At 41.7% G+C, this 14,007-nt stretch overlaps 1 protein-coding gene across 2 annotated transcripts in view; it reads right to left on the minus strand.

Moving 5' to 3' along the window:
* Positions 1-14,007, minus strand: part of sh3pxd2b (SH3 and PX domains 2B) — a 381,839-nt gene that overhangs the window by 53,812 nt on the left and 314,020 nt on the right. Inside the window, exon 7 of one of the 2 annotated variants that reach the window (XM_085995333.1) lies at positions 13,648-13,689. The exons of the other annotated variant lie outside the window; for it this stretch is intronic. Within the exon in view, the coding sequence (XP_085851459.1) occupies positions 13,648-13,689 (42 nt within the window). The remainder of the gene's footprint in view (positions 1-13,647; positions 13,690-14,007) is intronic. 2 annotated transcript variants of the gene reach the window in all.

A 14,007-nucleotide genomic window follows, 5' to 3' on the forward strand; every position in this document is an offset into this window, starting at 1 on the left:
TGTATTATGGAGTCATTTGAGACTGTTCAAAACATCTGCCAAGATTGGGTAGAGGTCTGATTGCCTGAGGTCCTTCACGCAGTGGGAGAATCTCTCCGGACTGCTAACACTGTTGGTATGAAAGCCTTCGGCTCTAGTATACAACAAGCTCTCTGTAAAGGAGGGAGACTGGAATCTGAGGAAAAAGGGGCAGGCACTGTGGAGGCAGCTTCATGGACGGTCTTGATCTTGGTAACTAAGAAATCCATGAGCTCCTTGGTATAGAGGGGAGGGCGGAGTGGCCAGAGGAATGCAGCTGGTCATGCCAAGGGAAGCATGGAGTGAAGCTGTGGGCTTCTTCATGAGGGCTTCGAAGCAGGGATAATGGCAGATCAATGAAGACACTTGCAAAACAATCCCAAGCATGCTGAAGTATTATTTCAAAATGCCAAAAGTCTGTTCCATGATCACCCTACCAGATGTATTAATTTTGTATCTGTGTTCACTTTCTGACCGTGAACTTTGGAAGAGTGTCATTGCCAGGGCTGCAGAGGAAAGCTTTGGTCTTCTAGAACTCTCCTTCAAGTCTGTCTTGTTCAAATAATCAATGCACAAAGGATTGCCTTAAAATAAAAGAATCATGACTTCTGCTTGGGAAATGGGCATTGACCTGCATAACCCCATGTGTCTGGTCACTGGATATCTGAATACTGATGGAGTGAAGCTCTTGCAGTTCATGAACAGCATTGCATTGTTTCTAGGAGCCTAGATGTTCACATGTGAGCCATTAATAACTCCATGGACTTTGAGGAACCCTGCAAGCTGAAAGAATTGCAATGCCCTATCATTCTGCTGTTCCTTTTCCCTGGGGAAACTAATAAAATTATTTATCCTGGTGAACAAAACATCAATGATCTGCTTGATGCAGCATTGCACTGCAGATTGCAAACATTCTGGAGACAAGAAATTGAGGTGGTCACCTTGGCTGCCACCAGCAGCAGTGGAAGTTGTCTGGCGGTCAGCTGATAGTCATATCATTGCCTCACCATCTCTATGGTGACCCTTAGCATACAAAAGCAGTTCTCTCTGACAGTCCCAGGTAGCTGGATGTCGGTAGACCTCCTCATGTGCAGAAGATTCTCCCCAGCATCCCTTTATTTATCCTCTTCTTATGCCTCCAAAAACCAGAGCAGTACTGATTACTATACCCATTTTCAAAATTGCAGTTATGAAAATTAAAATTGAAAGTAGTTCAACTTTAAGAAACTATTCCCATAAAGACCAGAACATGATTGTGTTTAACATACATGTTATATGGGCAGGTATTTAACATTCCAACACTATCCATGCGTAAAGCTGATAGAATTGAACAAGAACTCATTATCATTAAACTGACTATGGAAATGGAACTCTCAGCTGGAAAGTAGTGAGAGTCCAGCATGGAGCCAGCAAAATTGGAACTTGTGCCATTTCCTGGCACCCAAATGACATTGCCAGGAATTATCCTGTCACTCACAAACTCGACCACTAGGGGACCTGACTTACAGGCAGGAGCCATATTTTTTGTTGCCAAAATTATATTTTCCCCTAGTATTAGTGTAATCTTTCTACCAACATAAACAACGGCAACTTCAAATGCTCAAACCTAACCTCTGAGCATAAGTGGAGTTTATGGAATACACGGAGGATAAAATCACCATTAATTCATAACCACAAAGAACAGTAGAAAAAGGCCACTGCTTCCTCTCTAAAAGGGACTCAATTTATTAGCTAAAAACAAAGTGCAAAAACTAAGAGCAGTATCTCAGCCAGTTCTCCTCCTAGGCTTAATATTTCTGACTCACAGGACTTGAAACTAATGATACAAAAGTATAAATGTGAAAGTTATACGCATTAGCTATCACCATGAAAAGAATTGTATATTACTCATGGTAACTCTAGATTAAGAATGGTATTATATGGAGAAACACTATGTGCTAAAGACCAATAAAACAAATGTGAGTAAACAGCATATGAAGAAATAATAAATCATTTATAGAAGTGCCATATGTTGATGTTGAAATGGATTCTTAAAGTGTGCCAAATGAACAATTCTGAATATGAAATAGATTATAAAGTCCAACTCAGAATATTAATGAAAGTACTACAACACACAAGATTCAACATAGATTTCTGTTATCTCCACTGTTCCTTAAACTATGCCATATTTGCAGTAGTTGCAAATCACCAGCCAAGGGAATCTTTAAGAAAGGGGGAAAAATTCGGTATCGCCCATTTTGGGGCGCTAATATCGGCTGGGCGCAAAGTTTAGCGCCTGGCGCTAATTATCGCCTCCAACTGCAAAATTCGCCTCTATCGCCCCTGGAGGTGATTTGAGCGCTAAATCAGGCACTACACACCTCTCAAGGCGCAAACGTCAGGGAGCGAGGTGCTACCTCAGAACGCTACCGAAGCTCAGGCGACACCAATTACCATGGAAGCCAGACAGACTGGCACCGTCCAGTTCTTAAAGGGGAGGGGCCATCTTGCTGGCCAGCCACACCCTACTCATTGCAGCCTTGAATCTCGGCCTGGAGAGACCTCAAAAGCAATTGTGATGGAAGCACTAATGGATAGCCCCACGGAAAGAGCTCAGCACTTAGGAACCTCAAAAGTGGTGCTGAGGGCCAAAACTCCTTAGGACAGCGTTAAAACCAAAAATTTTGCCGACAAGAAAAGGCAGGAAGCGCCCGCCTTTAAATAGCGCTCCCCAGCCCCTTCCAGACTTGAAAACATTCCCCTCTACCCGTCATTCCTAGCGGCAGGCGCTAAGGCAGGGGGCGCGACTCAATATCCGGTCTGGTGTGCTACCGGGGCATTGCACGCTTGACTTACGTCATGATCTGCGGGCGCAAGAGATCGTGGTTAGTGATCGAGATAGTGTTTAGCGCCACCGCAAAACGGCTGGTCAATTTTGCGAGCGGCGCTAACATTGCCACGCCCAGGCGCTAGCTGCTTTGCGCCCTGTTAGTGCCCTCCGGGAGGCACAAAGCATCCGAATTTTTCCCCCAAAGATCTTTGACACATTCTTTTGAAACTCAATTATACTGGTTGTCTGTTTTTAAATTAGCAAAACTGCTCACGTTTTTGTTTTATCTAGCACAGCATGCCTGGCAAATGATCCGAAGAACTCACTGACGATTGCAACAGTGCCATCAGAAAGCAATTAGAAGTACCTTGCATGTTAAACTGTCTCAAACCCGAGACATATTTTCCTACTGTCATTGCATAATGGTGTTTATCCTGAGATTACCACAGGCTTTAAAGCTGCATGTACATTTAAGACAGCAAAACTGGACATTCTTCACAAAAGTATGGGGTACATACAAAAAAAATTAAATTCATTCTATTTTGAAGTTATTATGAGATATAATGGTTTAGTGATTGTAAACAGGCATTCCTTATTCTATATTTATTTTGTAAGGCTGGCTACCATCACATAGCACAATCACTTTGCCAATATGTCGGATAAAATCAAAATGAGGATGGGTTGGTTGGCTGCTGCATTATCATCTGTGGTTGACAGCCACAAAAGTCAATGAAAACTAAGAGATTGAAACTTTAGAAACTTTGAAACAGAACAAATTGAATCTCTCTGGAATTGGGATTCCATACATCCTCGCTGTGGATTTCCCTAATTGAATTGTAAGGGAATGTATCTTTAACCTAGACAGCCCTGCAGATGACCTCATTCATTCAGGCGCTATAAGGCTGTATGGATTACCAAGTAAACACTTTGCAGTTTTGATTCACTCCAGCATCAAAAACTTACCTGATCACATGCCTGATGTGACCAGGTACTGAGAGAACCGGCACCTGTAATCCATACCCCAGTAAGAGTCGGCACCTTTTGGAAATAAAAGTGTGTATTTCTAGTAGTTTTTGTATTCATTCTGCATTGTATGGAAACAGGGAATCCTTCATGTTAAGCTTATGGCAAAATGGACACCAACAAGTCTGTTCTAAATGTAAATTCAGTACATAAATAAAACATCTTAATCCCACATGTTTGGCAAATGTTATTAATGAGATGTAAAGTTGAGCATATCCCAAAACAGCATAATACTATGGAAAAGAGAAACTGAGATGGCAATGATAAAAATTGCTACCCGGCAGTTACCAGGACAACAAGTCATGAGGCAGACACCATGCTTTCTGTGGAAAAATGTACGTCTGCTCTCAATCAACAATCTGAGTCATGACCAAATGTCCAATGCCTGCAATAAATTTTAAATGAAAACATGTGCAACCATATCTAATGGTAATACAGGGAAGTTACATCCACTTGGCTTATCTCTGCCAGAGTATTCGTACTTAAGCTACACAGGGATCAACTAACACACAGATGCTTTTTGCAAGTACAGCTAATGTATATAAATATATACATGTTTGAGTATAGAGTCAGAGTTGAGACCTGGATGATGTGTAAATAACCATAATGTTTTGCTTTAACAAGACTGGTTCTATGGCATACGGTCATTATTTTTTTATTCATTCATGGATGTGGGCAAGGCCAGCATTTATTGCCCATCCCTAATGCCCTCAGGAATGTGGTGGTGAGCCACCTTCATTACAACTGAGAGCAGTTAAGAATCAGACCAGGTAAGGACAGCAGATTTACTTCCCTAAAGGACATTAGTGAACCAGATGGGTTTTTACAACAATCCGGTAGTTACATGGTCACCATTACTGATACTAGCTTTTTATTCCAGATTTATTTAACTGAATTTAAATTCCCTTGCTGCCGTGGTGGGATGTGAACTCTTCTCGCTGAGATCATTAGTCCAGGTCTCTGGATTACTAATCCAGTAACATAACCACTATGTTACCATTCCTGATTATGCTGAGCTAATTTATTTCATCTATGGTAGAAGTCGATTACTATAACTAGCTTCAGTATTCTTGGGCTGAGAAGGGTGGTGGGGGAGGTGGAATCAGCCAGGGTTCTCAATCCTGATGATATCTAAAGACACCTCTTGGACAAAGTTTGTATGTGGACACTTGGTGAAAATGGTTTTGGGCTCAGCTATGATATCCTCCTTGATAAAATAGCTTGTTGAAACTTACTGCCTGTCTAAGTTATCGTATGAAAAATGACCACTTAGGTGAGATACCGAGGCTGCTAGTAGCTGTGGAACTGCATCCTGGCAAAAGGCAGTTCTTTCAGGAAGGGAAAGGGGGGGGGGGGGGGGGAAAGGGGGAAATAGATGAGAATTTTTTTTTTTTTAATGAATGATACCCCAGTGGTAGAATGCATTAGAGCTAATTCAAATAAATACTAAATGTACAACAACCAGCATAAAATTCACAGATTCCACCCTTCTCTGGATGAATACTGGAGAGGATGCGGTCAGACTGGCATGTTTCTCCACATCTCTGGTCATGCCCCAGGTCGAAACATTCTGGGAATGATCTGGGATAGCACAAAGGCTATGGCCAATATTGAGTTCTCATCATACCCACTCTCTTGCCTGTTGGGCCCGTCCCGAGATGCCAAGCATCACCTGATGCTCGGATTATCACAACTCTCACTACTAGAATGATACAAAAGGAGGCCATTCAGCCCATCATGCCTGTGCTGGCTCTTTGTTAGAGCTATCCAAGTAGTTCCATTCCCCTGCCCTCACCCCATAGCCCTGCAAAATTGTTCCCCTTCAAGTATTTATCCAGTTCCCTTTTGAAAGTTATTATTGATTCTGCATCCATCACCCTCTCAGGCTGTGCATTCCAGATCATAACTCACTGCGTAAAAACATTTCCCCTCATCTCACCTCTGGTTCTTTTGCCAATCATCTTAGGGGGAATTTTAACCCCTAAAAACAGACAGATTTGGTTCTGAGTGGGAGGTTAAAAATCTGAAACAGGAACCCAACCCGCCTACTTCTGGTTTTAATGGAAGCGGGAGGATGCGTGGGCGACCAATCTGCTCACAGGAGGCAGAGGTTGGTCATTTTAATGAGGCTGCATGCCTTCATGTTAACATGATTCTATTTTTGACCACAATCGGCCGGGTTTCCCTGGCCTTGGGAAACCCAGCAGATGAAAGGAGGTGAGGGCTGAATCCATGAGGTAAGTGCCTTTACAGCACTGCTTGTGAGCCAGGAGGAGCAGAAGTGTTTCCTACAGGCCCAACAAACTAACCTGTAAATAGCACCCCCTCCCACCATCTGCCCCCACCCCCCCAACGATCTCTCCCAACCCCCCACTAGACCCACCTGCTCTCAGCCCAGCTCGGCTGCGGCCTTATGCTGCAGGATTTCCTGCTCGACAAGCAGCCAGCAGAAAAACTGCAGGACTTTTAGGAAACCCGTACTTCCCAACCTCAAAACAGGCCCCCCTGCTCCCTCTTTGCCTCCGAGCTTATATCCAGCCCATAAAATTTGTCTTCTGGTTACCAACCCTTCTGCCACTGGAAACAGTTTCTCCTTATTCCCTTATCAAAACCCTTCATGATTTTGAACACTTCAATTAAATCTCCCCTTAACCTTCTCTACTAGTGGCAAGACGATGTATTGCTTCTACCCTTCCTTCTGGCCGGAATTTTCCGGGGGGGGCGTCAGCGGGCGGCAAATTTGATTTTCTTGACAGCGGGCCAGGGCCCCACTGTCAACCCGCCGCAACATGCCTTTCCCAATGTCAGGTCTGTCAGCGTTGAACAGACCCAACAGGCAGCAGCAGGTGACCTAATTAAACTCATTAGCATCTAGCTGACAGATCATTAACAGACTTTTTAAACTTACCTTTTCACTTTAACTTCATGGTCACAGGAACCACGCTGTTTGGGGGCCACGACTGTCAACCTGAGACCATGGCTGCCAACCTGAGGCGGGATTTCAGTGGCCATTGCGCCAGCTGATTACTTGACAGCTTCAAATGTACAGTAAAAGCTCCCACCTGACAGATCATCACTTTCCTCAGCCACAAGCTGTTTCTCAGTCCATTTCCAGCATAGATTCTGCAGTCTTTTCACTTTCTACTCTCCATTCACTCTTACCTCATTGGAAGAACTCTCTCACCATTGACAGAATGCTTCTGTCATCTCTACTTCACCTGCCATCTATTCCATCAACATGGGTGCCCTTTATACTGTCTCACCTTGGTCCTCAGAATTTGACCACAATCAGCCCCAACACCAGCAGCACCAGGCACACCAGCAGCACCAACAACACCACCAACCTTCTCCGCAAACACCTGATGCAGCACAGGACAGAGGGCATCAGCACCTGAGCACATTGCTGCCTGGGAGGCCAGGGACAGTCTCACCTTGGCCAGATTTACTTCACTTGACGCAATACACCCTGGCTGCCACATGATGTGCCAGGTTGGCACCACTCCACACCAACACCATAAAGCATCCCTACAATGTCCAAGCCATTCCTTTCACGTCACCATTGCAGGGGGTACCATTATGTCTCACCATTCACTGTAACTCACTAAGCCACTTCCAAAAATGCGCACAAATCTGTCCAAGAACGCAAAGTGTTGAAAATAAAGGTTTCAATGTTTGACAGCACATTAACAGAAACGTCACATGAACATTGGATAAAACACCCAAGTGGCTATCCTTGTATGTTGTTAGTTGGTATGATTGCACTAGGATGAGGGTGAGTGTGAGGGGTGGCTAGTGAGATGGGAATGTGATAATGTAGAGAGAGAGAGGAACAGGTGGAGGTGCAAGGTAAGTTGGTGTAAGGATGTGCAGGAGTAGGGTACGGAAGGCAGAGTGATGGGGATGTGATGAGAGGCATAGCAGGATGAAGGTGAGTGTGGCTTTGTACTAACATTTTGTGATCTAATGAGATCATTGAAAAGTTTGCACCACTGCACCCAGGTCCTCCCTGCTTGTGACCTCCTGTGCAATGTGCAACCAGGCTGTGTTGGTCTCCTAGGGAGGTGTCTTCCGACTATGGGAAGAAAAGAGGACCTCCCTGCGTGCTGTAACTCCCTCCATAATCATATGGAAAGGAGTCATGCGAGAACCTGGGTGCAGCCCTGTGCCGTCATTGTCAGTGTTTGCAGCACTTCAATGCTGTAGAACACTGACAGCACAAGTGGTAAAAGAAAATTGACTACGGTCCCTTTAAGAAAACCGGCTGATGACACGTCATGAATGACGTTACTAGACCCGCTTCCTCTAATTGGACCGGGAAATGTGCTGGGCGGGCTTAACAAGCCCCATCAACGGAAAATCATTTTCCAGAGCAGGATGGAGCCAGTAGTGGGGTCAGGACCCGCCACCGACGTAAGGAAAATCTCGGCCATGGATATGCGTGATACACAGGCCTCCACCTAGAACTAGGACAATACAAAGCAGTTTGGATCCCCTTTCTGGAGACCCATACAAATCTCCTTTCATGAACTGCACAACACACCATCGCACAAGACAGGCAAGCTGCTGCCAGGCAGAAAATGGAATCACACCACAACCCCTCTCCTAAATGCAGAAGGAAAGTGACGCTGCCCAACATTACACCAGTGTCTAACTGTCCACCTAACCGCATGGTAGAAAATTACTGTACAAATATGAACAACTATGCCATCAATACACCTTCCTTTACATGCTGTTAAAAAATGTAATATGCCCATATGTAAATTTTTCTGCACTCTATGAAAAATCAAATAAGAAAACTGAAGTTGAAAGGGCAGTACACCAAGTACAATGTCATGTCTGATATTGACTAATATTCATATCATAGCCAAAAAGGAGCTATTTCAAAATATGTGTTGCAAGGTTTATTTGTCCCTGTTTTTTAAATTTCAAAACAGATCACACATTTGCCAAACACTCCAATGTGTTTTAATAACTCTGAAGCTACTTACTAAACACTCAGAATTTAAAACAGATGAGGCAATGCCTGATTATTGGGAATTTTATTGTTCTTGAAATGCTTTTTGTCTTACACTACTAACATATTAACAATGTTTTACTATGCTCTGTGAGGAACAAACCTGTAACTTTTAATCCTGAATTGATTTTGTTTTCATCAAGGCAAAGGTGTTAGTTCAGGCAGATTTAAGACTTTCCCATTTTTAGCACCCAATGTCAGCAACAATTTGTATTTATATAACGTGCTCAATGTAAAATAATCACCTCAAAGCATTCCACATAGGTGTAATCAAAAAATGGACGCTCAGCCAAAGGAGATGATAGGAGAGGTAGCTAAAAACTTGGTGTCAATTAACTACTCACAGGTCAGATGTAACATGGACCAGCTGCAAAATAATGTCTCTTCTCTGTCTCAATACTAGCTTCAGAAAAGCGCTCCCTTCCTAAGTAGTGCATTTCCCCCCCCCCCCATTTGATACATCAGCTATCTTACATAAGATATAGAGCACAGAAACAGGCCATTCGGCCCAACCAGTCCATGCCGGCCTTTATGCTCTACTCGAGCCTCCTCCCGTTTTTCCTCATCTAACTCTATCAGCATAGCCCTCTATTCCTTTCTCCCTCATATGCTTATCTAGCCTCCCCTTAAATGCATCTATACTATTCGCTTCAACCACTCCCTGTGGTAGCAAGTTCCACATTCTCACCACTCTCTGGGTGAAGAAGTTTCTTCTGAATTCCCTATTTGATTTCCTGGTGACTATCTTATATTGATGACCTCCAGTTTTGCTCTTCCCCATAAGTGGAAACACTCTCTCTGTATCTACTCTTATCGAAAGTTTCATGATTGTAAAGAGCTCTATTAGGTCACCCCTCAGCCTTCTCTTTCCAAGAGAAAAGAGACCCAGCCTGTTCATCCTTTCCTGATATGTATACCCTCGCATTTCTGCTATCATCCTTGTAAATCTTCTCTGCACCCTCTCCAGTGCCTCTATATCCTTTCTATAATATGACGGCCAGAACTGTATGCAGTACTCTGTGGTTTAACCAAGATTCGATACAAGTTTAGCATAACTTCACTACTTTTCAATTCTATCCCTCCAGAAATAAACCCTAGTGCTTGGTTTACTTTGTTAACCTGTGTCGATACTTATGATTTGTGTATCCCTTTGCTCCTCTACCCCATTTAGATTCTTATTTGCCAAGTAATATGTGACCTCCCTATTTTTCTTACCAAAATGTAATACCTCACATTTATCTGTGTTGAATTTAATTTGCCAATTATATGCCCATTCTGCAAGTTTATTAATGTAGTCTTGTAATTTGTTGCAATCCTCGACTATCCCCCACAATTTGGTGTCGTCCGCAAATTTAGAAATTGTGTTTTTGATTCCAAAGTTGAAATCGTTAATATAAATTGTGAACAACAGTGGTCCTAGCACTGATCCTTGTGGAACACCACTTCCCACCTTCTGTCACTCTGAATAGCTACCCTTTACCCCTACACTCTGCATTCTATCTTGAAGCCAGCTAGCTATTCATTCTGCTACTTGACTCTGCATTCCCTGACCTTAATCATTAGTCTAGTATGTGGTATTTTATTGAAGGCCTTTTGAAAATCTAGATAAATTACATCTACTGCATTACCCTTGTCTACTCTCTGTTACCTCTTCAAAAAATTCAATTAGGTTGTAATCCATGCTGACTATTTATTATTATATTTTTGGTTTCTAACTGTTCTTCTATTTTCTCCTTTAGTAGGGATTCCATTAGTTGTCCTACCACCAATGTTAAGCTGACTGGTCTATAGTTCCCTAGACATGTTCTAGCTCCCATCCTAAATATAGGTATTATTATGTTAGCTATCTGCCAGTCCTCTGGCACTACACCTTTTTCTAACGAATTACTAAATGCGTGTAGCAATGCCTCTGCTATCTCTTCCCTAGATTCTTTTAAAATGCGCAGATGCAATCTGTCCAGACCAGGGGTTTTATCCTCTTTGAGTTTCATTAGTTTATTTAATAATATTTCCTCATTTTATTTTAAATGCAGTTATCTCATTACTAATCTCATCATCCAATGTCACCTGCACCTGTTCTATCTCCCTGGTAAATACTGAAGCAAAGTAATTATTTAATATCTCTGCGATCTCTTGATTGCTGCCTGTGGTATTATTGCATCCCTTATTGGCCCTATTCCCATCCTGATCTTCCTTTTTTTATTTACGTGCTGTAAAATATTTTACTATGTTGTTTTATGTTCCTTGATAATTTAATTTCATAGTTCCTCTTTGCCTTCCTAATTGTTTTTTTTTACTTCTCTCCTAATCTCTTTGTATTCTCCCTTATCATGCTCTCCCCTGCTGTCCATGTACTTAATGTATGCCTCTTTCCTTACCCTCAAATTTTCCCTTATGGCTTTATTCATCCACGGTGTCTCATTAGTGTTTAGCTTATTTTCTTCAGGTGCACATGCATCTTTCAGTTGTTGCAGATGTGGTGCAGACTGAATTACTCTGTTATGTCAACCCTTTCTAGGCACTGAAATGCCAAACAGGGCAACCTTCCTTACCCCAACATTTTGCAGCACCAGTTCTACTGCTGAAGGCTCATTCTTACCAGCATTCCATTATCAGTCTGCCAACGGTGAACAACAATCACAAAATCTTCTTCTAAAAAAACTTCTTTCCCTTTAAGTGGCTGCTGCAGCCCTTTGCAAAGATATCCCATACCTGATTTAGCGAGCTTCCTCTGAAAGGGAAATTGCATGCTGGGAGCTGGGAGCTTGTTTTGTATGTGCAATTAATCATGGCCCCAGAAGACTTATCAGAATCGAATATGCTTCACTTGGCTATGCACAAAACCTGCACTGAAACATTCCACTGTCATCCATGACCATCATGGAAAATCAAACCCAATCAGAGAAAGGGATTGTGAGAGGGTAGAAATAAGACAAGGAAGGAAGGGAATGAGAGTACAATTCCTTTTCAAGTAATCAACTGGAAACAAACCAGTCATCAAAACCAGAAGTCGCATAGATGAGCTAGATTTCAATGGCCTCGCTGAATGATTGCAAAGCTAGTGCCAATTTTTAACTGTAGCTTGAAATAGTAACCTAGGTATCTGCTCTTCAATGGTTTATTGGGAAAATCCATTAGCCAGTGTCATACTGAGCCATACAGATCAGGAAGGTTCCGGATTCGATTTGTGCTGATTTCGCTGACCTCAGTTGGGCCCTGCAGGAATGATGTTACAATGAACCTCAGCAGTGATTATCAGCTGGTGTTCCCACTCCTATCTTCGTTCACAGATAAATAAGTTATTTTAGTAAGATACTGGAGGCGTGTGACATCTGTGGAACCATACTGCTGCATAAAAGTCAGGCACTTCAACAGGGGAGAAACATGGAAATAAAAATCAATCCATTCATCTGATGAAACACAGTAAGAAGCTATTACTTATAATAACTGAAGGTTGTACAACTTAAAAAATCAGTTCTGTACAACAGCTGTAATTCTAAACAAAAAAATGAATAATATGAAGTTACACATCACAATTCTGAAGCAACACTGGCGACGATGTATAAGCAAGCTTGATACTACATGTATCAGTAGTGAATCTCTGATTTTCCTCAGGATTCTAAACAGTGTACATTGATACATGTAGAGACATTTTTTTAATAGAAGTCATCATTTCCCTTTAAAACTTCGAAAGCAACAATCACAAAATAACTGTCAGCAATTACTCAGTTGCTTATTTTTGTGTGTACCTGTAATTTTAAGCAAAACCACTTTGATACAATACAGAAATGAAACTCAGACATTGTCTTAGTGAAATCTGGTATTCAAAACCTTATGAGCAATCAAACAGTAAAAGCAACTTCATCCACCTCTTCCTTGCTCCACCACAACTTCCTGTTTTCTGCCCATTTCCTTGGCCTTGCATCATACACCACATGTATAACATTTGTGTACGATCATATTTTGCCATTATTCTGTGTTTCCAGTCTAGTTTCAAGTAAGTTTTCAAAACATATTTGCATTTAAACAGTTATCAAAAAGCAAACCACATCTGGTGCCAATCAGAACCACAGCATGTGACAAAAGGACACAACTGTGGCACTCACCATGGAGTAAGTCAGTGGTTCACATACATCAACAACAATTCTGTGAGAAGTGGTGTGAGAATAAAATTGTGGACTCAGTGATGACAAGGTGAGACAGACAGTTCCAAGTAACTACTTGGATTAAGTGTTGTTTAAATCCACTGCTGTTGAATAACCCTCTTACAGGCCACTTGTTTCCTCCAATTACAATGAGGTACCACAACATCACATCCAAGCTTTTTTTGTTTGCTATTTAGATTTAAAAAAAGACAAATTACACAATGAGAATGGCAAATTGGATATATGCCACAAAAATGTATAATTGTTTAAAATTGAGAAATTTACTGTCCATATTGTTTTGTGCCGGTGAAAGGGTTAATGGATGATTACTTGAATAATAATGCACCTGTATTAAGATTATAAAAAATAAACCTTCTTTTGTATGTAGCAGCTTTTTGAGTGAACCTTGCCAAGAAGAAAGTCGAATGAAGTGAAAGAACATATTCAGCCCAAATTAATCCATGTTTAATCAACAATACAAAGGTACTGAGCATGCATGAACCACACCGCATTTAGCATTAAGCTGGCCCCATCCACTGCCACTCAGCAGGCTGCATGGTCCAAAATCATTATGGTTTAAGACCATCCAGCAATGTTAAGGATCAGTTAAGTTATGGCCAAGCGAGTTTCTCTAATACCTCTCTTTAGAAACGATGCCGTTCTCTGGATTATTGCAAGCCCTAATGAAGGAAAATGAATGAAAGTACATGTGAGGAAAACAAAATCATTTTTTTTTTAATTTTTTTTTTTAAAGAAGGTTTTGAACTGAGATGTTGAGAAAGTGAACTATACGCAACGTATTAGAATTTACTCTGTGTCTCTCTCTCTCTCATATATGTGTATAATAATTTATTTATTGAATACAGGAATTCAAAACTCAGCTTGTTTTGCCAACCTGTATACATATCATACATAAAAGGCCTATTTTATTTGTATATACATCAGCTACATAGAAACCATGTTAACTTTTTTTCTCTAACAATGGTACAATGAAATAC

The sequence above is a fragment of the Somniosus microcephalus genome, chromosome 8 (assembly GCF_052327205.1).
Source record: "Somniosus microcephalus isolate GS21.2 chromosome 8, FLI_Smic_1.0, whole genome shotgun sequence".
NCBI lineage: Eukaryota > Metazoa > Chordata > Chondrichthyes > Squaliformes > Somniosidae > Somniosus > Somniosus microcephalus.